This window comes from Muscardinus avellanarius, assembly GCF_963383645.1.
Source record: "Muscardinus avellanarius genome assembly, chromosome: 19".
NCBI classification, from domain to species: Eukaryota; Metazoa; Chordata; class Mammalia; order Rodentia; family Gliridae; genus Muscardinus; species Muscardinus avellanarius.
The window spans coordinates 4,763,031-4,788,661 of record NC_137805.1 but is presented as its reverse complement, the minus strand read 5'-3'; the positions used below and the strand labels follow the sequence as shown (position 1 = coordinate 4,788,661).

The 25,631-nt window shown below is 38.0% G+C and overlaps 1 protein-coding gene and 1 pseudogene across 4 annotated transcripts in view; both read right to left on the bottom strand.

Moving 5' to 3' along the window:
- Positions 1-25,631, bottom strand: part of TASP1 (taspase 1) — a gene marked incomplete at both ends in the record, with an annotated part of 259,575 nt that overhangs the window by 175,312 nt on the left and 58,632 nt on the right. For 2 of the 3 annotated variants that reach the window (XM_080716070.1, XM_080716071.1), the window contains one exon: positions 13,357-13,463. The exons of the other annotated variant lie outside the window; for it this stretch is intronic. In XM_080716070.1, the coding sequence (XP_080572196.1) occupies positions 13,357-13,463 (107 nt within the window). The remainder of the gene's footprint in view (positions 1-13,356; positions 13,464-25,631) is intronic. 3 annotated transcript variants of the gene reach the window in all.
- Positions 4,094-13,220, bottom strand: LOC308277084 (heterogeneous nuclear ribonucleoprotein C-like; annotated as a pseudogene). The gene is made up of 3 exons: positions 13,208-13,220; positions 5,007-5,201; positions 4,094-4,663 (listed from the first exon to the last, which is right to left on the bottom strand). The product of its transcript is annotated as a heterogeneous nuclear ribonucleoprotein C-like (transcript).

Sequence of the window (25,631 nt, the reverse complement as noted above, 5' to 3'; positions counted from 1 at the left end):
AACTCAAACACAGTACCTTCTGAAATGGTACCTGGATCAATTTATATACATGACCTACACCCAAGCCTACCTAAAGCAGTTTTCCTGTTAGTGCACACATTTCTGATTATTCCATATTTAGATTAAATGTAATGCTTATCCACATTACTCCTAAATGAGTTCTGTCCCAAAAGCAAGTCCTTAAACAACAGCTGTGAAATCCTGGGCTGGTCTCCATAACAACCAAACTGAAGTCCAGATTCATGTCTCGCAATATGAAAGTGATCCCCACTTCAGGAAGCTTTGCATGCCCTTTGGTCTACTGTTCAAAACAAACTTCTAAGGCTCTAGCCATCAAGCATTAAGCCTCTCGCTTTATCTATAAAGCAAGTATATGTCTTCATATTGGTCACACATTCCTACACTCAGTGTTTTTATTTCGTAATACTTCCTGGTTGCCCTCTCATTCTCTGAGGTCATTTGGCACTAGATCACACTTTTCTCAATTTTTACTAATCCCATTTTCTTTAACTCCAAATTCTCTTTTTTTCCTAAAAACTCTCGTAAGTAATAGTCAACTGTACTTTAGCTTTAATTTTGCTTTATCCACTGGAGAACTGGTCATCCTTCACTACAATCAGTCGTCAACATCTGGGAAATGCATTCAAGAGAGAAGGAGAGAATCAAGATTATTGGCAACTTTATTTCATAGAGACATGTGTATCATAGTATCTCAATGACAAAGATAGTAAAACACATCTATCAACATATTCCTAATAGAATATTAATTAATTTCTTAAATATATTAAAAAACACATAAAAAAGCTAAGACCTTGCTAATTAAATAGACAGCAACAAACTCTCTTTATAAGAGCAGGCAACCTTTTTCAATTTAGTTGTCCAATTTAGCTCTTTCTAGGAACACCTGGCCATGGTCTGGACCTCTGGTCTTTTTTTTTCATTTTAGGGCATACATTTACCTTCTCTGGATAAAATTACACTTTTTCTTTTAAATGCCAGAACCCCACTGGCCTTTGAACTCAGTCTTAAAGCAGTGGGGAATAACAGATAAAGGACTAGACGGTAACACAGACAATCTGGATTTTATTCCTGCCAATGAAACACCATGACAATTAGGATGGGTCACTGAACCTGGATTTAAAGTGGGCCTCCTCCAGACTGAAGAACAATATTCGATACTGACTTAATAATACTACTGCATTATTGAGTAAGTAACTTTATTTGACATGAGTTTTTAAGTATTATAATTTGCCACATAATTATGAGTAAATGCAAAAATTAGAAATTGTTATTCAAAATCATAAGTATTTAACAACCAAAACTAAGCATGTTAAAAGCAAAAAAAAAAAAAAAAAGAAAAGAAAAATGCCCATAGATTTTCTCCTTTCTTCCTCAATAGATTGACATTTTATTACAAAGCAGAGATAAAGCTGGGCATGGTAATGCATACATGTCTGTAATCCCAGTTATTTTTGAGGCTGAGACAGGAGAATCACAGGTTTGAGGTGAGCCAGCAATTTATTGAGGGCCTCAACAACTTAATGAGACTTTGTTTCAAAATAAAAAATAAATTAGGGCTGGGGTTCTATTCCTGGGTTCAATCCCCAGTACCTACCCCCCCCAAAAAAAAACAGAGATAAATCAAAGAATTGAAAGAATGAGAAAGGAGTATATTCTAGGATATAAAACAATCTAATTAAGATAGCACTATATCCTATAAAATCTAATGTCATTCAAACTAGCCTTAATGACATTTCCAGAGACTCGCAAGTCTTAAAGGCCTGTGTTTAATTCAAAACATTCTCTTCATTTGTTCCTAAACACAATTAGTACAAATAATTCTGCAGACAGTTTGATTGTATCAACTGCATTCCCCCTCACTGGGGATTACAAGCTATTAAAACCAGAGTCAGACTTTGGTGTTATATGTTTTGTTTTCTAGATATTTTTAAATAGAGTGCATACTACCATTTAGCCCTGACATTTTCAACCTGTCGACCTCTTTGCTGTAGATATCCTGTGGTACAACCAGGCCTATCCATTACAGGCCTCTGAACCTAGGACTTTTATTTTCTTTCTGTGCTTTACTTCTTCCAAAAGAAAATGAGCAGAACTTAGAGAGATTTCTACCCTCAGCTACATTCTGCAGACCTCATGGATGAGTGCATTACTTTAATTTATACTACATGATATGATTTCCTTTTGTTTAATTCCTCTGAGCTAAATACATAAAGGCTTAAGCACCATAAGCTCTCTTTTCTCACTAAAACATGTGTGTGTGTGTGTGTGTGTGTGTGTGTGTGTGTGTGTGTGTGTTACTGGTGAAACCCAGGGGCCTTCTATCTCCAAGCTACATTCCCAGACCTATTTTATATTTTATTTGGAAACAGGGTCTAAGTTGTTGAAAGCTTCAGCTGAGGCTGGCTTCGAACCTGCATGATCCTCCTGTCTCAGCCTCCCAAGTGCAGGGATTACAAGTGTGTGCCACCACATCCAGCTAAAACCTATCTTTTTTTTTTTTTTTTTGTGGTACTGGGGTTCCTGGGAACCCTTCTATCTCTGGGCTACACTCCCAAACCTATTTTATATTTTTATTTGGAAACAGGGTCTCTTAAGCCAGCAAGGCTGGCTTCGAACCAGTGTGATCCTCCTGTCTCCGCCTCCCAAGCGCGGGGATTACAAGCATGCACCACCATGCCCAGCTAAAACCTATCTTTTAAACTTCACATAAAGGGCTCTCAATAATGTGAGCCAAAAGTAGAAGGTGTACTAGAGAAGAAAAACTAAAGGCTGCAGGAGGCCTGACCTGTGAGGAAAATGCCAGGAAAACCCTGTGCACCTCTCAAGGCTGGGGAATTCCTCATTGCTCAGACACAGATTAAGAAAACAATAAAAAAGGAGCACTGCCTGTCCCCTGAGCTCATATCCAAAGAGAATATTTTGCAAATCTTAACACTTCCTCACAAAAACCATAACAATCATTACAAAGTGAAAATGCTCTTAACATGGTTAAAAAAATAATAAAATGCATCACAAACTTGTGATTTGTGTCTACACTTAGACAATTCTAAATTTGTTGGGTGCTTGCAAGGCAAGATACAGTCCCAATGTTTTAAATTTCTGTCCTCCCCTGAATAAAAAAAATCACACATCCCAAATAAACATCCACTTGCAAAAGCGTAGGGATTCTTGTGGTGGGGGAGGATCCACTCTTTTTCCTGGGGATGGGGGTGGGGAGAAGTACATTTGTAAATAGGCATTTGTAGCTGCATAACAGGAAAGGCACTTAGTCAAGTTTCTCTAGATGAGTACACCCCCTTGTGGACACTTCTGGCTCAGCTCTTCAGAATGGCTGGTCAAGGTTGTGGGATGTTTGGAAGCTATCATTTCCTGACCTTCGTTGCCCTCACTTATACATTACCTTTTTTATCCTCAAAATTTCTGATTTCATAAGGACTTAAGAAAAAAGGTCCCAAACATCAGGCTGTTCACAAACATAGCCCACAGTATCGACTTTAGGAAGCAAATATTAGGACTACTAGATTATTTTTTACTATTTTGACTATTAGACTATTTTGGCATGCATCCTCTAGATGCACCCTCTCATTCACAAAATACATTGTTACATTTGTGTCGGGCTGCCCCACATGATACTCTAAGTGGGGTTTAAAACGCATACCTCTGCTCTCAGGTGCTACCACTAAATGAGATTGCCGTGGCAGTTAGGGAAGCAGCTACTGAAATCGTGTATGAATGGAACTGTCTCCTTGTATCACAAGAGACTATGTTAGAGACAGTTGATGAAAATCAAATATCCTTCTTATTGTGAATCCATAAAGAGGTATCAAAATTAAAAGAAAAAATTACAGGGTAAGACTTAAGAAAATCACTAGGACCATAAAGGACAATGGGACGAGGAGCAGGGGAATATGAACAATGAACACGGGAAGGACAATGATGGGAGGAACTGTGAGCATGTGCTCAGGACACTGGGGAGAAGACCTGGTGAAGTCTTCATCTCAGACCAGCGCCGAGGTACAGGAATAAGAGGATACCATTTCTAACCCGCACTCCTTCCTCAGCCTCTTTCTCATCATCCTTGATCAACTCCAGCTGGTCCCCCACCTTTGTTATCAGCACCATCATCATCCAGTAGGTCCCCTCCTCGGCAGAGTCCTCTGCGCCCCTCAGACTCCTTCTTCACATTGGTCTCTTGTTCTTCAGGAGCTGCTGCTCTGCTCCTCTTCCCACTTCTCATTCTTTGTTTCTACTGGGGACGAGAAGGACAACTCTGCTTGTTTGCTCTTCCTTTTCATTTTTTCCAGGTTTTCCAGAAGTCAATCCACTTTTGTTTTATCTGAGTCAGCTCCTATTTATACCCTGAAGGCCACGTCCTTTCAACTTTCCAGGGTTGGAAGATTCCTACTGTTCACTCTTAGAACTGCAGCCACTTTTCCCAAAACAGGACAACCCTAGCAATAGCAGGAGGAGGGACATGTGCTGGGTAACTGACTCTGCACCCTTACAGTCGGGGCTTCACATCTGTGTCTTCTACTTCTGCCATAATAATCCCTCTGAAAGCCAGAGTCCAAGTCAAAGGAGGAGCCGCGCATCTCCGCTGTAGACTGTTTCACACCTGCTTCTTCTCAGTTCACTTTTGGCTCTGCAGCCAGAATATTTATTTATTTGTGTGTGTGTGTGGGGGGGGGGGGTCTGGGGGGTGGAACCCAGGGGCAATCGACCTCCGAGCTACACCTCCTGCCCTTTTTTATATTCTTTATTTTGAAACTGGGTCTCACTGAGTTGCTGAGGGCCTCACTAAGTAGCTGAGGCTGTCTGTGAACCTCGATCCTCTGGTCTCAGCCTCCCGAATGCTGGGATTACAAGCGTGCACCACCACGTCCGGCTCAGAATAATATTTAAAGCCTGTTTGGCAATCATTCTGCCATCTTTCTTGCTATGGCAGCTCTGGCATTTCTCATTAACATACTGGACAAAGGCAAGACCTTTATGAACAGAGCAACCCACAGTTTTTCTGTACTTTGAAAATATTGCCTCTACATCAGACTTCTTTACCACAAGAGTGTTGGGATTCCCAGTGAATATGCCGGAGCTCATGGAGCAGGGGTCGGTCTGTCTTGTTGGTAACACTGCGAGGAGCTGTGCATGACAAGGTTCCTCACAAAACTGGAAAAATGTACCTGAAGATCAAAAAAACTCACTCAAGCAAAGTTCCACTAACATACATTTCTGGTGATCTGTAACCAGGAGGGAGGGAGGAAAAAGGGATTCCATTCTGAACCCCCAACTCCCCAGTTTTAAGTGAAGAAACTGAGGGCTGGCTTAGGTCAGCAGAAAAGCCATTTGAAGCCACTGTCTTGTCTCTTCACAAAAAATTATTATCTAAAATCTCTATAATATTTAGTAATGTTTCAGACAATCTAACTTTTTTTCTCTTTTTCTCTCCATATGCAAGTTTATTGTCAAAAATGTTTTTTGTGGGTCTGGGGGTGAAACCCAAGGGCATTCAACCTCTGAGCCACACTCCCTGCCCTGTTTTTTATTCTTTATTTTGAAACCAGGTCTCACTAAGTTATGAAGGCCTCACTATGTAGCTGAGGCCGTCCTAGAACCACGATCCTCCGGTCTCAGCCTCCCAAATTCTGGAATTACAAGCGTGTGTCACCACACGCAGCTTCAAGTTTTAAGTTTAAGCTTTTAAAAGAGTACATGCTGCCAGGCATGATGGTGTGCGCTTGTAATCCCCAAGCTTGAGAGGCGGAGATAGGAGGATCGCACAGGTTTGAAGCCAGCCTCAGCTGGCTTAAGAGACCCTGTTTCCAAATAAAATATAAAATAGTCCTGGGAGTGTAGCCCAGAGGTAGAAGGCCCCTGGGTTCCATTCCCAGTACCGCCAAAAAAAAAAAAGAGTACATGCTTGAAGCATATTAAAAATAAATTATTCAAACCTATCTTGAAAGACTGTAAGACAAATGAAGAAAATAACATTATTCTTTTATCTTTCAAAATTAATATTACATCCAGGCACAGTGACACATGTCTGTAATCCCAGTATTTGGGAGGCAGAGGCAGGAGGATCACAAGCTTATAGCCTGCCTCGCCAACTTAGCAAGACTCGTAGAAACTGTGCAAGATCCAGTTTCCAAATAAAAAATAAAATTAGTCTGGAAATGTAGCTTGGAGGTAGAATGCCCCTGGGTTCTATCCCCAGTACACACACAAAAAAAGAGCAAAACTTTAAAATTGAGAATGTTCAGCAAACTCATGAAAAGCAAGAAAAAAAAAAAAAAGATTATTTAAGAATAGAAATAGTAAGCCGGGCATGGTGGCACACACTTGTAATCCCAGCATTCGAGAGGCTGAGACAGGAGGATCGTGGTTCGGGGACAGCCTCAGCTACTACTTAGTGAGGCTTTTTGCAACTCAGCAAGACCCTACTTCAAAATAAAGACTAAAATATAGGCCTGGGGGTATGGCTCCGAGGTAGAATGCGCCTCAGTTCCATACCCAGTACAGCAACAAAAAAAAAAAAAAAAAAAAATAGAAATAGTAGCTGAAAATGAAAAAGTAGCTGGAGGTCAAGTTTCAAGTGAGGTTAGTGAAAAACCTTATTCACTATGCACTCTACTTACTGGAAGGAAAAAGCATCACTAAGGAGAAATGACTGAACAGGAGGGGTGAGGGAGGGAGTCGGGCAACAACCCCTGGATCTGAAGTCCTGGGTGTGAGGCCTATGCTTGGGAGGCAGAGACAGGAGGATCGCGCTGGTTCAAAGTCAGCCTTGATGGCTTAAGAAACCCTGTTTCCAAATAAAAATAATATAAAATAGGTCTGGGAGTGTAGCCCGGAAGTAGAAGGGTTTCCAGAAGCCCCAGTACCACCAAAAAAAAAAAAAAAAAAGTTCCTTAATAAGAAAATCAAAAAACTCTGGATAAACACTGTATTGTCAAAAATGTAATCAAGAATTATTCATCTGAAAAGCACCATGGTAATTCATCTGCCACAGGTTGAATGCTGTCAGCATTCTCACACCACTGTGGCCCACACCTGACATGCAAAACTTGGAGGAGAAAAGATTTCTTTGCTTCCAGGTCTGGAAATTCCAGTCCATAAGTGCACAGTCAGTTGCCAAACAGGAGCCCGGGTGCTAGGCCTTTAGGACATGATGGTGAGAAGCAGAGCAAGCAAGGAGAGGGGTGAGGACACATACAGAAAGGCCACACCCCCAGACCCACCTCTCAGCATGGCTGCCTCCACAGCATGCTGTCAAATCACAGCATCAACTTAACCCCAAAGGAAACTAGTCCAAAGGTTCAGCGTTACAAACAGACCTAGGTAGAACTCTTGGCCTCCTGAACCCTCTCTCACATACTACCCTATTCCTCTACTTTTTCAGTAATTCTATTCTTCGTTGTATTTAAAATAATTCTGGGCATTTGACTTTCAAAACTTTCTGGGAAAATTTGGGAAGCATTTTTAAGAACTTAGTTTTCCTTCAATCTAATTAAGCACCAATTCCTGTCTTTGGGTCTATAAACATCCTTGCAATTAGTATATGTGTGTGTGTCACACGTTTGTCTTATCATTATTGGATTTTTTTCTAGTCTTATTTGTTATACATGTGTCCATATCGCCATATCTGTAATGGGTCAATTTAGGTAACTAGTGTATGTTGATATCATGTAAAGACATGCTTAAAAGTTCTGACTTAACACCTAATGTTCTTCACACCATTGCTTAAGTCAATTCTGGTAGAAAAGTATCTATCAACAGTCCCAATGAAATTCCATTCACTGAAGGTATTTCCATTAGGAAAGCTACAAATAATGATTTCTACATTACAAACCAGACAACGAAGGAAAATTCTTTCCCCTGTATCCACTGATTGTGTTAAATATTAAAATTTAAAGGCAATTATAGTCTATAAGGTTGTCAAATACTAAAAATGAGAAAATTTTACAAAGTTAATAATACCTGACATCAATTTATAACAAGTATTGTGAAAAACCACAGGTTACTTTGATTACAAATACAAACATAAGATTTGTTAGCACTGACTTGTCCCAGTTTTATCTGCTCTATAACTTTAAGATTCACGTAGATTTAAGGTTTAGCTAACTATAGGTTTAAGACTTAGGAAGAAACCCAACATATCAGCTACTGAATCTGTGTGTGTGTGTGTGTGTGTGTGTGTGTGTGTGTGTGTGTGTGTGTGTGACTAAGAATTGAACAAACACAGGGACATTCGACCTCCTAGCTATACCCCAACCCTTTTTATTTTTCTGTTTACAAACAAGGTCTTGTTAGGTTGCCAAGAATCAAACTAAATTGCTGAGACAGATCTCAAACATATGTTCCTCCTGTCTCAGACTCCTAAATACTGAGACTACAGGCATACACCACCATGCCCAACTGCTACTGAATCTTTATAAATGAACTTGTACACTTTTCCTGAAACAGGTGGGGAGGGAGAAGAATAATGCAACTGTCCAACTATCAAGGGTTGAAAATTTGGGACTTAGAACTGATGAACTGACATAAGTACTGCGAAGTATAGACAATTTAAAATCAGTATCAAGTTATAATGAAAGCCAGGTATGGTGGCACAAGCCTGAAATTCCAGTACTTGGGAGGCTGACATAGGAGCAACACAGGTTCCAGACCAGCCTTGGCAACTTAGTGGAATCGTAACTACCCAGTGAGACCCTGTATCAAAAAAATATATATATATATAAAAAGACTGGGGGTGTAGTTCAAAAGTAGAATGACTCTAAGATCTATCCCAGTGCCCAATAAATAAATAAATAAATAAATAAATAAATAAATAAATACTGAATATCCAGTTCTGTAATCTATATCAACACATAATATGATAATACATTTAATTGCACTATTGATCTACTTTTGTGTAGTGTGTGTGTGTGTGTGTGTGTGTGTGTGTAGTATTGGGGATTAAACGCAGGGGCATTCCACTTATGAAAAACACCCTTGACTTTTTTATTTTTTTATTTTTATTTTTATTTTTTCCTGTGGTACTGGGGTTCCTAGAAGCCCTTCTACCTCCGGGATACACTCCCAGACCTATTTTATACTTTTTTTATTTTTGGAAACAGGGTCTCTTAAGCCAGCACGGCTGGCTTCAAACCTGTGTGATCCTCCTGTCTCCGCCTCCCAAGTACTGGGATTACAAGCGTGCGCCACCACGCCCGGCTTTTTATTTTTTTAAACAGAATCTCACTAGGTTGCTGAGAATTTCACTAAATTTCTGAGGCTTCCCTTGAGCCTTTGATCCTCCAGTCCCAGTATCCCAAGTACTGAGATTACAGCTATGGACCGCCATACCCAGCTTGACCTACCTATTTATATGTACCACGTGCAAAATCTATAGACTTACCCAGTAGTCAAGATAGCTTTAGATAAGGCAAATGTAACTTTTGATATATAATCTCTGATTCAAATGAATAATTTCAAATAAGATAATCACTTTACAGGAATGACTTTTTAATTTTATGATGTAATGTATATTTCTTTATGTAAAAGAGAAATCAAAGAATTTTCCCACTTCTGTCTACTCATTTATCTATATACTAAACATCTTCTAAAGAAATGCAAGAAACCTCTAGATCGAGCAAAAGAAATTTCCAGAGAAGACTAATAACTCCTTCTCCTCCAGTGCACAGACATGTATACAAGTACAAATGGAACAATATGAAGAAAACATGTTGTTTTTTGTGCATTTATTTTCTTTGATCTTAACCTGCCTCTCACCCAAAAAATACAGTGATTTAGTATGATACAGCTAAGCGTTTACATAATAATTTCAAGATGGTGGATAAAAGGGAAAAATGTTACCCACAATATACTTCAAAAGAATAGAATATATTTATATGAAGCGCACAAAGCAAGGCCCAACGTTTCCTCTCTGAAACATGTGGCCAATTTGATGTCCCTATGTGGTGGCTGAAGAACACAAAATTAAAAGTTGTAGCATCTCTTTAGAGTGGTTTTGAACACACAGCATAGTACAAGACACCAAAGCACTGAAAATGTTCTAAACTTGATTAGAAACTGAAGACTGAAAGTGTTCACACAATAAAACGGTCTGATTAACTTTCAAGTCACTATCCTATGTAAGTCCTGCTTTACCTAGGATCCAATAAAATTAACTTTAAAAGCTTAAATTACTTTATAAAAGTGAGGGGGGCAAAAAAATAACCATGTACATTCAACTGTAAAGTCTGTTGTTAAAGAAAAAGAGATGGAAACTATTTAAGCAATATGCTTGTGAAAAAAATGAAGAGAAAAAAAGTAGCTTGAAACATCAAAAATACCGAGATCAAACAATACCCCCAACCTCTTTTAATACTCTAAAAATAAGAGTCCCTTCCGGTCATATCCAGAACTAGCAGTCTGAAATTGATATTTGAAACCTAGACTATGGTATGTATTGATTCTGTTTTCTTTTTCTTTTTTTCTTTTTTTTTTTTTTTGGTGTGATACTGAGTGGGTGGAACCCAAGGGCTTTCTACCTCCAGGCTACACCCTCAGCCCTATTTTATAATTTATTTGGAAACAGGGTCTCACTAAGCGCTGGGATTATAGGCGTGCACCACCACACTGGGCTTGATTCTTTGTTTTCTAAATGTGCTGGTCTCCTCTTTCAGCAAGCAACTCTCAGTTACATAGCAACTCAGTCATGTGGTATCAGCCAGGTAGCAACTGGCCAACAAAGACAACCACTTCATTCCAAATCAAAGGTTTTTATCCCCAAACTACAACAAAGCTTTGGATTAAAAACAACCACCTTAGCTGGGCATGGTGGCACACGTTTGTAATCCCCGCGCTTAGGAGGCTGAGACAGGAGGATCCCACAGGTTCGAACCCAGCCTCAGCTACTTAGTGAAGCTCTCAGCAACTTAGTGCGACCCTGTTTCCAAATAAAATATAAAATGGGTCTGGGAGTATAGCCCAGAGGTAGAAAGCCTCTGGGTTTCGCCTCCAGTACCACACACACACACACACAAAAAAAAAAAAACCACTAATGCTAAACAAAAAATACATTTTAAACTTATTGGAGCCGGGTGTGTCCAATTATCAAAAGAAGAAAATGACCAAAAAAGATGAAAGGTGCAAAACAAAGAAATAAGTAATAATGCTAGTGGTCCAATTCAATGAAAGAAACTATTTCTGAGCTACACTCCAGATCTTTTTTTAATTTATTTTTTATTTTGAAACAGGGTCTTGCTAAATTGCAGAGAGCCCTGCTATGTTGCCCAGGCTAGTCTCAAACCTTCAATTCTCTCGTCTCAGCCTCCCAAGTACTGGGATTACAGGCATGTGCTACCACACCCGGGTGGTAAAGGTTTTTTTTATGAAGAACTAAACCAATGTCTTAATAGCTTTAATGATTTAAATTAGCACAGTAAATAAATACTGGTTTTACTTGTTTTTCCATTTCTCTGTACATTAACAACCAACAGTAACAAACCAACAGTAAAAGAGTTTTTAATGTTCTGACACAAATATTTACAAGTCAGGGAGCAAATGTGCTTTGTTTTGTTTTACTAAAATCACTTTGGCGGGGTATGGATTACAGAATCCCAGTACTTGGGAGGCTGAAACAGGAGGATCCAAGGTTCAAGTAGAGCCTCAGCAACAGAGGGCACCCTCAGCAATCTAGGAAAACCCTACTTCAAAGAAAACATATAAAGAGCTGGTGGTGTAGCTTAAAGATAGAATGTTCCTAGATTCAATCCCTGGTACAAAAAAAAAAAAAAAAGAAAGAAAGAAACCTGTTTCTACTTATACCGTGCATTGTAAATTAACCACCTAATAGCCACTCCCCTCCCCCAACTACTTAGACACAGAAACGCAAAAAATAGAACCACATCACTATTTTATCAAGACCTATGTATTAATCTATTTGTCTCCTAAATTCCTACTTATCTACAACAGAAAAATAAAGATATTTAGACTAAACTGATTGTCTCATGTAGCAACCTACTAAAGTTCCTATCTCTATGAGAGATGATTTATTGTGCATTTAGAGATAAATAATATAAAACCATGATAGCACAAAGCAGTATATGAGTCATTATGAAGGACTAACTAATAGAGAACATCAGTCAGATGCTAAGGTAAAGCATGTAACACTGACCTGAAACACCCGCCATAAATTGTACTAATGGACCCTAGACACAGACCGAGAAAGAATGCTATGGTTTTCAACTTTCTGCTCTCAAAAGTATCTAAGGAATGTCACCAATGAGCTCATGATACCACACTAATATAGGAAAGGCAAGCAAATAATGTGTCAGAAAAAGGAGACATGTGTGATTAGAGTATGTGAAGGAGCCTGTATGAATCCAGGATACTTTTCCTTATTACATTCTTTCTCTAGATGGTTAAGGATCACCATCCAGAACTATATCAACTAGCACAGTAGCCATTTACCACAAAGAGCTATTGAGCAATTAAAATAAAGCAACAGCAAACAAGAAGTGGAATGTTTTTGTAGTTGTTGTTTTGGTTTGGGGTTGGTTTTTTCAGTTTTTGGTAATGGATTGAGCCCACAGGGATCCTACCTCTGAGCTATGTATTATCCAGCCCTATATTATTTTTCACCTTAAAACAAGGTTTTGCTAAGTTGCTGAGGACTCACTAGCTTGTTGAGGCTGACCTCGAACCTGTGTTCTTCCTGTGTCAGACTCCCAAATACTAAGATTTTAGGCTTATACCATCACACCTGGCAGAAATGAAATATTTTTATTTCATTAGATTGTAATTAATTTTAAAACATTCAATTCAACTACTGAAAAAATTTAAGAATGTATTGAATAAATATAGGTAAACTACTTTTTTTTTTCCCGGTACTTGGGATCGAGCCCAGGGACATTCTACCTCTGAGCTACACCCCCAGCCCAATATTTTATTCTTTATTTTGAAACAGGGTCTCACCGAGTTGCAGAGGGCTTCACTAAGTGCCGAGGCTGTCTGTGAACCCAGATCCTCCTGTCTCAGCCTCCCGAATGCTGGGATTACAAGCGTGCACCAACACACCCAGCTTTTCCAAAAATTTTTAAATGCAAAAGAACTCACTATTAACTTTTTACTGATTATACTTCAAAGTAATGTTTTTAAATTCATTGATTTAAAGAAAATGTCATTAAAATCAATTTCTTTTTACCTTTTTTTACCATAGCTACTGAGAAACTTTAAAGTACATATGCTGTACACATTATATTTCTACTGGACAGTATCATTCTAAAGCTTATATATTTAAATGCAGGTTAGCAATATCATTCTTATACATTAATAGTTCAAACACCTCCTGACCTTTTCACTTGATTGTCTTCTTTTCTTTAGTTGAATGAAATCTGTCTCCACCCTTTCTGCCAGCTCTAGTTTCCTCTTGTTTCTTTTAAATGCAGCTAAACTGAATCCTATAAAAGAAACATTAAAAATATCATTTGAAAATTATTAGGGCAATGAGGTAAATGAAATAGCCTGAACAGAATTCCCAAAAAAGAAATCTTAAGAATGCTGAATTAAGCATTTTAAAGTCTTTTCAATATATCCTGACATAAGGGACTAAAAAAAATAATCTAAGGTTAAAAAAAATAAGAAAAAAAATCAAGCCAAGAGAGACAATTGAGTTCTGAAAGCAGACACTACCCAGGAACATCTGCTGATTCACGTCACGTCTGGTTTCTCCCTCTGTGCATTGGGAGAAGAGATGAAGATTGGAGAGGATAAAGCATTAGAAAACATACTGAAGAGTATCCGTAAAGAATGGAGAGAACCCCAAAGGATGAAACACTTAGTGAAAAGGGAAAGGAAAAAGGAGCCACTTTATACTGTGAAACAAGAAAGTGGCGAGTCACAGCTTTGACTTTAGATGTAAAGGAGGAAAAAGACTCCCTGGAAATATTTTAACTAAGGAGGGTATTCAGATATATATGGAGAATTCATATTATCCATGTGACTGGGGAGGAGGAATGATCTCAGTGAGGAAGTGCTTTAAAAGGCCTCCACATATAACTGCAAATACTCCCTAAAAACATACACCTTAACTTACCAAGACCTCAAAGAATTCAATTAACAGAGCTAAGAAAGAATCTCAACACACATAAGAAATAAATCACCAAGGATAAAAGAAATACATCAGCCAAATACCAGAAAGCATAATCTAACCTGCAAATACCTTAGATCTACAAAATTCAGATACAAAATATATGACATGAAAAACAAAAGATATAAAGAACATGACTAAGGAGCATAAGATCATAAATGACCAGATTTGAATAGGAAGCAAACAAGTTTCTAATATGATTATAGAATATTACCTGGCATGACATGTTACCGTTATAATTATAAAATACTATACTGTAATAATGTATAATTCATTATATAACAATATTTTATATTATAATCATAGTAAATTATATTCTACAAATTATATATCATAAATTTTAAACTTGCTTTATAGATTTCAACACACAATTAGACTCAGCTGATTAAAGAAGCTATAAATTAGAATAGAACATATAAACTAAAGTAAACTAAAGAGTTTACTAGTATATTCTTAGAATATCAGTCTAAGTTCAGAGTAAATATCCCACTGAATATTATTGAAAATGGTGAATAAAATGTAGAAATACCACCTTTAAAGATTTAAATACTTACACAAAATACTCAGCTGAATTTAGGAGGAATGGACCAAAGACTAAAGCTACTGTTGCACTATGAAGATCTGTACATTAAAAGTAGAAAGTTTTACAGAAAATAAATAAGTTGGGAATCTGTAGAACTATTTACTCTTATAGAAATGCTAAACCACCACTGAGCACATCCTCCCTCTATTCCAGTAGCAACTGTTTGTGGCAGGATTGCCCTTGGCCATAGCAGAACATGAGGAAGGGAACGAGGAAAGAAGGAAAGGGAGGAAGAGGCAAAAGGGACTAGAAGGAGAAAAAGAACTATCTTGTAGAAACTTTTTGTCTGATTGGTGCCCTTGCATAGATTTGAAAATACTCACTCAGTGGACTTTCAAAAGGAGAAGACAGTGAAAGGGAAACAAGTGATTTGAAGAAATAATGGTTGAAAACTTGCCAAATTTCTCTAAGTCATGAATAAGTCACCAAAGAGGCTCAAAAAACTCAAAGTAGGAAAACTCACAGCCCATTTCAAGGCACATTACAATCAAACTGCCAAAGAACCCCTCCAAAGACAATACCCCCAACATCAAGGCCGCTGCTGACACCACTAACACTTATCAGGGAGCTAGAAGCTGGATCCATCTATAGCCTGTACACCCAGGGTCACAGCTGCCACTACTACAATGACACCACCATCAGAACATCAGGACATACCCTTCCCCGGCTGTGGCCCGAGTGTCAAGCTGGTACAACTGCCATCGAAACTCACCTTCATGGGAGTTGGTTCAGTAGCAATGCAAAGTCACACAACTACCTACAGAAACACTGAGGTACTTTCACATACCATTGATGTTGATTATAGTTGAAAAAAACCAACTGACACCTAAAAGTTTCTTGTAGCAAAAACTATTCCATAAAAATTAGAAGAGGCAAAATATATATATATATATTCCAATCAAGAAAAAGGCAATTGAACTAAATAGACACTTCAAGCCGGCGTGGTGGCGCACGCTTGTAATCCCCGTGCTTGGGAGGCTGAGATAGGAGGATCGCACAGGTTCGAAGCCAGCCTCAGCTACTTAGTGAGGCTCTCAGCAACTTAGTGAGACCCTGTTTCCAAATAAAATATAAAATAGGTGTGGGAGTATAGCCCGGAGGTAGAAAGCCTATGGGTTCCACTCCCAGTATCACTAAATAAACTAATTAATAAATATAGACACTTCAAAAAAGAAGAAATACAGATACCCTATAAATACATGAAAAAATGTTCAACATCATTATCAGTCAGGAAAATGCAAAACAAAACTAAAATGAGATTCTATCTAACCCCAAAGAGAATGCCAATCATCAAGCAGTCATAAAACAATACATGTTAGTGAAGATGTGGAGAAATTGAAACTCTTTATACTGTTGATGGAATTGCAAATTAGTTCAACTGCCATAGAGATCAGTGTGGAGATTTCTCAGAAAACTGGGAATGGACCCACTATATGATCCAGCTATACCACTCCTGGGTATCTTTCCAAAGGGCCAAGACCAGAGAACTACTATATGCATACCCAACTTCATAGTGGCACAATTCACAACAGCCAAATTATGGGATCAACCTAGGTGTTCATCAACAGATAAATGGATTACAAAAATAGAAAATACCCACAAAATGGAATAAAGAAAAAAGAAGAAAGAACAAAATTGTGTCATTTATAGGAAAATGGAAGGACCTGGAGAATGTAAATTACAATTAGCTAGTCACAGAAAGTGAAGGGTCATATGATTTCTCTAATAGGCAAAAGAGAGGGAGTAATTGGGATACCAGAGGGACTCTAAATAATGGAGAAGAAACCTCAGTGGAGTCAAGGAGGTGATCTAGGGTAAAGCGGGGAAAGAATGAGAATCACTGAAGAAATTACTGCCATCAATTTTGTGTACATATGTGAAAATACTGATGTCAATTTCAATACCATATATGAGAAAGGGGGGATGGAGAGGGAAGGGGGAACCAAGCGCTGTGTACATGTATGTCATTGTCAACACGATTTACATTATGATGTGAATTTATAATGCACCAATAAAAGTATATAAAAATAAGAAGAGGCAACTGTTAACTCAAATGTGCAGACATCAGTGTAGGGAAAACAGAATGCATGGAAAATAAAGGAAGCATCACAAAATAATTTTCCAGAAACAGGCCCCAATATAAAGGAAGTTTTAGAAATACTTAAAAAGGAATCCAGCATAATGATCCTAAGTAAACTTATTAAGATATGAAAGACTACTGATACATAGCTTAACCAAATTAGAAAAACAATTTATGATCAGAAGGGAAAATTTAACAAAGAAGTAGAAATCTTTTTTTTTTTTTTAAGCAGTACTGGGGATTGAATTCAGAGGCATTTTACCTCCAAGCTACACCCCCAGCCCTATTTTTTTTTTTTTATTCTTTATTTGAAACACAGTCTCACTAAGTTGAAGAGTGCTTAAGTAGCTAAGGCTGGCCACAAACCTGCAATCCTTCTGTCTAAGCCTCCTAAGTACTAGGATTAAAAGAATGTGCCACCATGCCCAGCTGAAATCATTTTTTATTTATTTATTTTTGTGTGTGTGTGGTACTGGAGGTGGAATTCAGGGGTTTTCTACCTCTGGGCTATACTCCCAGACCTATTTTATATTTTATTTGGAAACAGGGTCTCACTAAGTTGCTGAGAGCCTCACTAAGTAGCTGAGGCTGGGTTCGAACCTGTGCGATCCTCCTGTCTCAGCCTCCCAAGCACGGGGATTGCATGCATGCACCACCACGCCCGGCTTAAAATCATTTTTAAAAATAGATAAATCTTAAGCATCAATAACAAGGCTGGGGATGCAGCTCAGTGATAGGACACTTGTCTCGCATGCAAGAGGCCCTGGGTTCAAACCCTAAGCCAGGAAAAGAAAAAGAAAAAAAAAACTTCACAAACAAGAAAAATAATTTCTTAATTGAACATAGGTCTTAACCAGGCATTCTGACACACACCACAATCTAGGTACTTTGGAGGCTGGACCAAGGCTAGACTCAGCAATTTAAAGAGACCCTGTCTCAAAATAAAAGTTAAAAGGATTGATGGTGTAGCTTGGTGGTCCAGTGCCTCTGTGTTCAATATCAAATACTAAAAGGGAGAGAGGGCAGAACTTTTGAAATAACTCAGCTGGATTAAAAAAAGAAGAAGAAGCCGGGCTGGTGGCACACACTTATAATCCCTGAGCTTGGGAAACTGACACAGGAGGATCGCACAGGTTCAGAGCCAGCCTCAGCTACTTAATGAGGCTCTCAGCAACTTAGTGAGACCCTGTTTCCAAATAAAATATAAAATAGGTCTGGGAGGATAGCCTGAAGTAGAAAGACTCTGGGTTCCACCCCCAGTACCACAAAATAAGAAATAAAAAAAAAAAAAAAGGAAGGAGGAGGAGAAGGAGTAGGAGAAATAAAAAACGTAATAAAAAGAATAAAGAAAGCCTTAAGCTAGCAAATATTTACATGGGAGTTCCTGGGGTAAAAAGAGACGCGTAAAGGCGCTGAAAATCTACTTAATGAAATAATAAATGAGAATTTCCCAAGTTTTGAGAGGCTGTTTGGACATTCTACCAGGGGAGCACAGCTACTCATACAACTTTGACTGAAGACCGGTCCTCCTCCATTCGGGGAAGGTCGTCCTCTTTGACCGAGAGTGTAGCTTTGGGAGGGATGCACACAGAACAGTGAGGGAAGAAAGGGACATCCACCCAGCCAGTCAGATCACCCTCACATACCCAAGTTTTGAAAGATATAGACATTCAGAGCCAGAAAATTCAAAAGATCCTGACAAGATTCAACCAAAACAGTCCCCAAGTGTATTACAGTCAAACCATTAAAAGTCAAAGACAATAATAAAAACAAGAGAAAAGCATCTTTAGAGGATAGAAGAAAATGAAATTATATATTGATTCCTGAAAGGAAAAAACAAATAATTGCCAACCAAGAATATTATTCCCAGAAAACAAATCCTTCTAAAATGAAAGAAAATTAGTCTTTCCCAAGTGAGAAAAAAGTGAGAGAATTATTCACTACAAAACCAGTCTTAAAAGAAAGACTTAAGGCCATACTACATTTAGAAGCAAAAGATGATAATTATTCAAATGACAACATAAAGACTAAAACTCACTGGTAAAACAAAAAAAAATTTAAAAAGTCAAACTTGTCACTACATAAAATCACCACATCATAAAGATAAATAATAACAGAACATAAAGGAAAAAATAATATACAAAACAATTAACAAAATGGCATAGTTAAGTTCTGACCTATTAGTGATACCCTTTAACTCAAATTAACCAAATTCCCCAATCAAAAAATAAAGACTAGCTGGGTGTGGTGGCACACATCTGTAATCCCAATACTTGGCAGGCTGAGACAGGAAGACCCACAGGTTCGCGGCCAGCCTCAGCAACCCTGCGAGGCCCTCAGCAACTTTATGAGGCACTATTTCCAAATAAAAACATTAAGACAGGCCTGGGAAGATAACTCAGAGATAGAATGTCTCCAAGTTCAATCCCTAGTACCACAAAATACATATAAATACATATTAATATTTTAATATCATGCAATGTGTGTGTGTGTGTGTGTGTGTGTGTGTGTGTATATATATATATATGTATATATATGGAGAGAGTGACAGAGTAACCAAATGAATAAAAACACAAGACCCAATAATATGTTGCCTACAAGAAACTTACCTCACTAGTAAACAGATGCAGAGAATGAAAGTGAATAGAAGTGAAAGCAAAAATAGTTCCTTATGTCAGATAAATCAGAATTTAGGTCAAAATTTGTTTTAAAAAAGAAACAAAGGAAAATAATATATGATGAAGATATATGATTATTTCAAATAAGCAACCCAATAATTCACCTTCAGGACATAAAAAGCCTCCTAACAAAAGTCTAGGACGTCACAACTTCACTATTCAATTCTACAAAACATCAAAGAAAGAGCTAATTCCAATTCTTCTCAATATTTTCCAAAAGTTTGAAAAGGAAGGAATGAGACCAAATTCATTGTACAAAGCCAACATAAACCTGATGCCAAAATCAGGCAAAGACTCAACATCAACAGCAAAATAGTCCATTCCTAATGAACATTGATGCAAAAATTCTCAACAAAATACTGGCAACCCGAATACAACTGCACATCAATAGATAATATACCACAATGACATTGGATTTATCCTAGGAATACAAAGATGATTCAACATATACAAATCAAAACATAATAAAGCACAACACCAGAATGAAGAACAAAAACTTACATGATCATCTCAATACAGACAGAAAACATAGCCAATCTCACTGAGTATAATTTCATGATAAAAACTCTCAAAAAGTTTGGAGTAAAAAAAATATATACTCGCCAGGGGTAGTGGAGAATGTACTAAGAATGGAGAAGAAATATACTCAACACAGTAGAGGCTCTAGGACAAGACCACAGCTAATATCATAGTGAATAGAGAAAAACTGAAAACATTTCCTCTTGAATTTACAATACAGTGCCCCAGGTTTCCATCCCCTGTTCCACCAAAAAAAAAAAATACCATCCATTTTTACTACTCTTACTAAACATCCTGGAAGAATTATACAAAGCAATTAAGCAAAAAAAAGAATCAAAACGCAGCCAAATTGGAAAGGAAAAACTGAAATTATTATGGACTGCAAATGACATGATTTTGTATATAGAAAAGTTGAAGAACACTACAAAAAAACTGACATATATAAATTTACCCAAGGAATTGAAAGGTCTCTATAATAAAAATTATAAACACTGATGAAAGAAATTAAAGAGGTCACAAAACAATGGAAAGACATTCCATGTTCACATACTGGGAGAATTAAGATTGAGCCAGGCATGGTAGAACATGCCTGTAATCCCAGTACTTGGGAGATTGAGATAGGAAGATTGCAGGTTCAAAGCCAGCCTCAGCAATTTATCAAGGTTCTCAAAAACTTAACAAGACCTTGTTTTCAAATAAAAAATAAAGTAGGACTCATGATGTAGGTCAGAGATAGAATGTCCCTGGGTTCAATCTCAGCACCACAAAAAAAGAAATATATATAGCTATATTAAAACAGCATAGTACTGGGATAAAAACTGACATATAGACCAAATGAACAGATTTGAAAACCCAAAAATTAATTGATATAGTCAATTGGTTTTTGACAAAGGTACCAAGAACATATGTTGAAGAAATAAAAGTTTCTAATGAATAGTCTAGGGAAAATGGATATAAACATACAAAAGAATGAAACTAGACCCCACCTCTTAAGCCAGTGAGGCTGGCTTCGAACCAGTGCGATCCTCCTGTCTCCGCCTCCCAAGCGCGGGGATTACAAGCGTGCATCACCACGCCCAGCAAAATGTGTAAATATTTTAAACACATATTTCTAAAATGAAGACATGCAAAGGGCCAATAAGTATATGAAAAAAACACAGTAACGCTAATCATCAGGAAAATGAAAATCAAAACCACAATAAGATACCATCTCTGTCCAGTTAGAATAGCTATCATCAAAAAATAAAAAGTAAAAGGGAAATCTTATACATTATTGTAATAATGTAAATTAACATATTCACTATAGAAAACAGTACAGAGTTCTCCAATAAACTAAAAATACAACTAGCAGATAATCCAGCAATCCCACTAGGCGATATATATTCAAAGGAAAAGCAAAGGAATTTGTTATATTCACAGCAACCAAGATAATCAACCAAGATACTCATCAATGTTATACGCACAATTTATTCAGCCACAAATGAGAATGAAATCCTGACATCTGCAGCAACATGAATGGAATTAGAAAACACTATTAGATGAAATAAGCCAAGCAGAGAAAGACAAATCCTGCATGTGCTCACTCATTTGTGAAAGATAATCTCATAGAAGAGGAGAGCAGAACAGGTAGAGACTAAGAAGGGAAGGAAAGAGGTTAGATAACAGATCTCAAAGTACAACTGGACAAGAGAAATTAGTTCTAGTGTTCTGTAGCATGCTAGGGTAAAATGTGCAACAATGAATATAATACTGCAAAATAAAAGGAAGAATCTAACGGTTTCCAATATGTAGAAAATACCCTGACTTGATCATTACACATTGTTTACATCTATCAAATCATCATATCATAACCCATAAATATGAACAGTGTGGTGACACACACTGGTAATTCCAGCATTTGGGAGGTCAGGGAGACAGAAGTAGTGGGTGGATATATTCAAAGTGCTAAAAGACAAAAGTGTCAACCAAGAATTCTAGATCTAGCCAGGCGTTGTGGCACACGCTTGTAATCCCAGCATTCGGGAGGCTGAGACTGGAGGATGGCGGTTTGCAGACAGCCTCAGCTACTTAGTGAGGCCCTCTGCAACTCAGAGAGACCCGGTTTCAAAATAAAGAATACAAAATAGGGTAGGGGGTGTAGCTCAGAGGTCGAATGCCCCTGGGTTTCATTCCCAGACCCACAAAAAGAAAAAAAATCTAGATCTGGCTAAAGTTTCTTTCAAAATGAAGAACAAATTAAGATACTATCAAATAAATAGCAACGGAGACAGTATCATTACCACTGGAATTATCCTGTAAGAAATGCTGCAGGAAATCTGTCAGGCTAAAATAAAAAGACACCAGAGCAGAGTAAGGAGGCACATGCCTGTAATCCTACAACCTGAGAGACTGAAACAGGAGAATCACAGGTTCAAAGACAGCCTCAGCAAGTAGTAATACACTCAGCAACCCAGCAAGCTTCTGTTTTGAAACAAAAAATAAAATAGGGCTGGGGGTATAGCTCAGAGATAGTATGCCCCTGGGTTCAATCCACAGTAACACACACACACACACACACACACACACACACACACACACACTAGGCAGTAGCTCAAAGATATGAAAAAATAAAGAATTCTGATAAAGGTGTTGGTTTCTAATTCTATTTTTGTTGCATACATGATTTAGGAGACTAATACTTTGAAAATATTAGTCTGCTTTGGAAAGACAATGAGAAATTATGTAAGTTTGTGACACTGGTAACTGAAAGCAGGTAGGAAAAGAAATAAAACAAAATTTTTGTATGTCACTGAAATTAGGCTAGAATGAATTCAGAGTGTTATAATTTTAAGGTATGAAATGTAATCCCATGGTAATGAAAAATACAGTAGCAAGATGATATGCACAGAAGGAAATAAGAGAATTAAGCTATTTCACAAAAATATAAAAATAAACACAAAAGAGATGAGGCAGAAGTTATAAAACATACAGAAAAATTATAAATAATAGAATTTCTTCCCATCAGTAATTAATTTCAACATAAATTCTTTAAGTTATCCAATTAAATAGCAATGATCGGCAAAATAAATTTACAAGCATGAATCAAGACAATTTTATCTAAAAGAAACCCACTTTATATCAAAAGGCATAAACAGACACAGTGGTGCATGCCTGTAATCCCAGGACTTGGGAGGTGGAGACAAGCTGTATAGCAGGTTCAAGACTGGTTTGGAACCAGCCTTAGCTACTTAGTAAGGCCCTCCGCAACTTAGGAGACCCTGTTTCAAAATAAAGAATAAAGCCAGGCATGATGGTGCACGCTTGTAATCCCCGCGCTTGGGAGGCGGAGACAGGAGGATCGAGCAGGTTCGAAGCCAGCCTCGCTGGCTTAAGAGACCCTGTTTCCAAATAAAAAAATATAAACTAGGTCTGGGAATGTAGCCCAAGAAGGGTTCCATCCCCAGTACCCCCAAAAAAAGAAAGAAGGAAGGAAGAAAGGAAGGAAGGAAGGAAGGAAGGAAGGAAGGAAGGAAGGAAGGAAGGAAGGAAAGAAAGAAAGAAAGAAAGAAAGAAAGAAAGAAAGAATAAAAAATAGAGTTGGGGTTATAGCTCAGAGGTAGAATGCCTCTGGGTTCAATCACTGGTACTGCAAAAAAAAAGACTACTATTAGAAATTATACACCAAAGCCAGGCGTGGTTGCACATGCTTGTAACTCCAGCAGCAATCATACAAAACACAAACAACAACAGATGCTGGTGAAGATGTGGAGAAGTAGGAACTCTAAAACATTGTTGGTGGGATTGCAAATTAGTGCAACCACTTTGGAAAACAGTATGAAGAATCCTCAGAAGAATGGGAACAAATCTACCATTTGATCCAGCAATACCACTTCTGGGTATCTACCCAAAAGAAAAGAAACCAAACTACCAAACTAATGCATGTGTATCTATGTTCATAGCTGCACAACTCACCATAGCCAAACTATGGAACCAGCCAAGATGTCCATCAACAGATGAATGGATTACAAAACTGTGGGATATGTACACAATGGAATTTTACTCAGCCATCAAAAAAAACTCAATTACATCATTTTCAGGAAAATGGATGGAACTGGAGGACATTATGCTAAGTGAGATTAGTCAGGCACAAAAAATAAGAAATCCGATGCTTTCCCTAATATGTGAAAGGTAAGGAGAAATTGGTCATAGGAGGAACTCTAGATGAAAAAGGAAATCCTATAGAGGAGCAAACAAGACAACCTAAATGAGGGAACGGGAGGGGGGAAGAAGCACATTCTCTAAAACACGCCATGTACTTAAACATATCGAAGTCAACCACTAAGCCAAGCAAGGGAAGGAGGGATGGGGAGAGAATGGGGTGGGAACTGGGTAGCAGTTAAATTGGTGATGTGTACATGTATGTACACACAAGTTCTTTATCCCAATATGATTATGAATAAATAAATAAGAAAAATAGTATGGCAGTTCCTTAAAAAATGAAAAAATACAATTAATGTAGGATCCAGCAATTCCATCTCTGGGAATCCAAATAAAGTGAAAACACAGGCCAAACAGATATTCGTGCATGTTTGCTCATAGCAGATTGTGAAAAAACACACAAAGGTGCAAGAAAACCATCAGTGCACAAGTAAACAATGTGGTACATACACACAATGAAATATTACAGGGCCTTCAAAATAAACTGTGGCATGTGTAGCAATATGGATGTACTTTCAGGACACCATGCTACGTGAAATAAGCCCATCACAAAACAAGGCAAGTTCTACAGAATGCTACTTATATGCAGTTCTCAGAATAGTTTTTAATTCATAGGAATACAAAGAATTCACAGAACCAGAAATGGGGTTGGGTAAAAAGTCAATGGAGAGTTACTGTTTAAATGAGTACAGTTCCAAAATTCCAAGATAAAAGGAATTCTGTAGCTTGTAATCCCAGCAGGTGGGAGGTGGAGACTAGAGGATGGCAGTTCAGGGACGACCTCAGCGACTTAGTGAGGCCCCTGAGGAGCCTCTCTCTCACTACTCAATGAGACCCTGTTTCAAAAAGAAAAAATAAAAAATTAGGGCTGGGGGCATCACTCAGAGGTAGAATGGTCTGGGTTCCATCTCCAGAACCATAAAAAAAATAAAAAATAAAAAGAATTCTGTAGACAATAGTTATAATGGTTTCACAACAGTAGGAACACTTAAAAAATTAAAACTACTTAAGCCGGGCGTAGTGGCGCACGCTTGTAATCCCCGTACTTGGGAGGCGGAGACAGGAGGATCACACAGGTTCGAAGCCAGCTGCGCTGGTTTAAGAGACCCTGTTTCCAAATTTAAAAATAAAAAAAGTATAAAATAGGTCTGGGAGTGTAGCCCGGAGGTAGAAGGGTTTCCAGGAACCCCAGTACCACCAAAAAAAACAACCAACAAACAAAAAACACTACGAAAGAGAGAGAGAGAGACACACACACACACACACACACACACACACACACACACACACACACTGGAGATTGAACACAGGGACCTTCTACCTCTGAGCTACATTCCCTGCCCTTTTTATTTTATTATTTGGAAACAAGGTCTCACTAAGTTGCTAACAGGCTCACTGAATTGCTGAGGCTGGCTTTGAGCC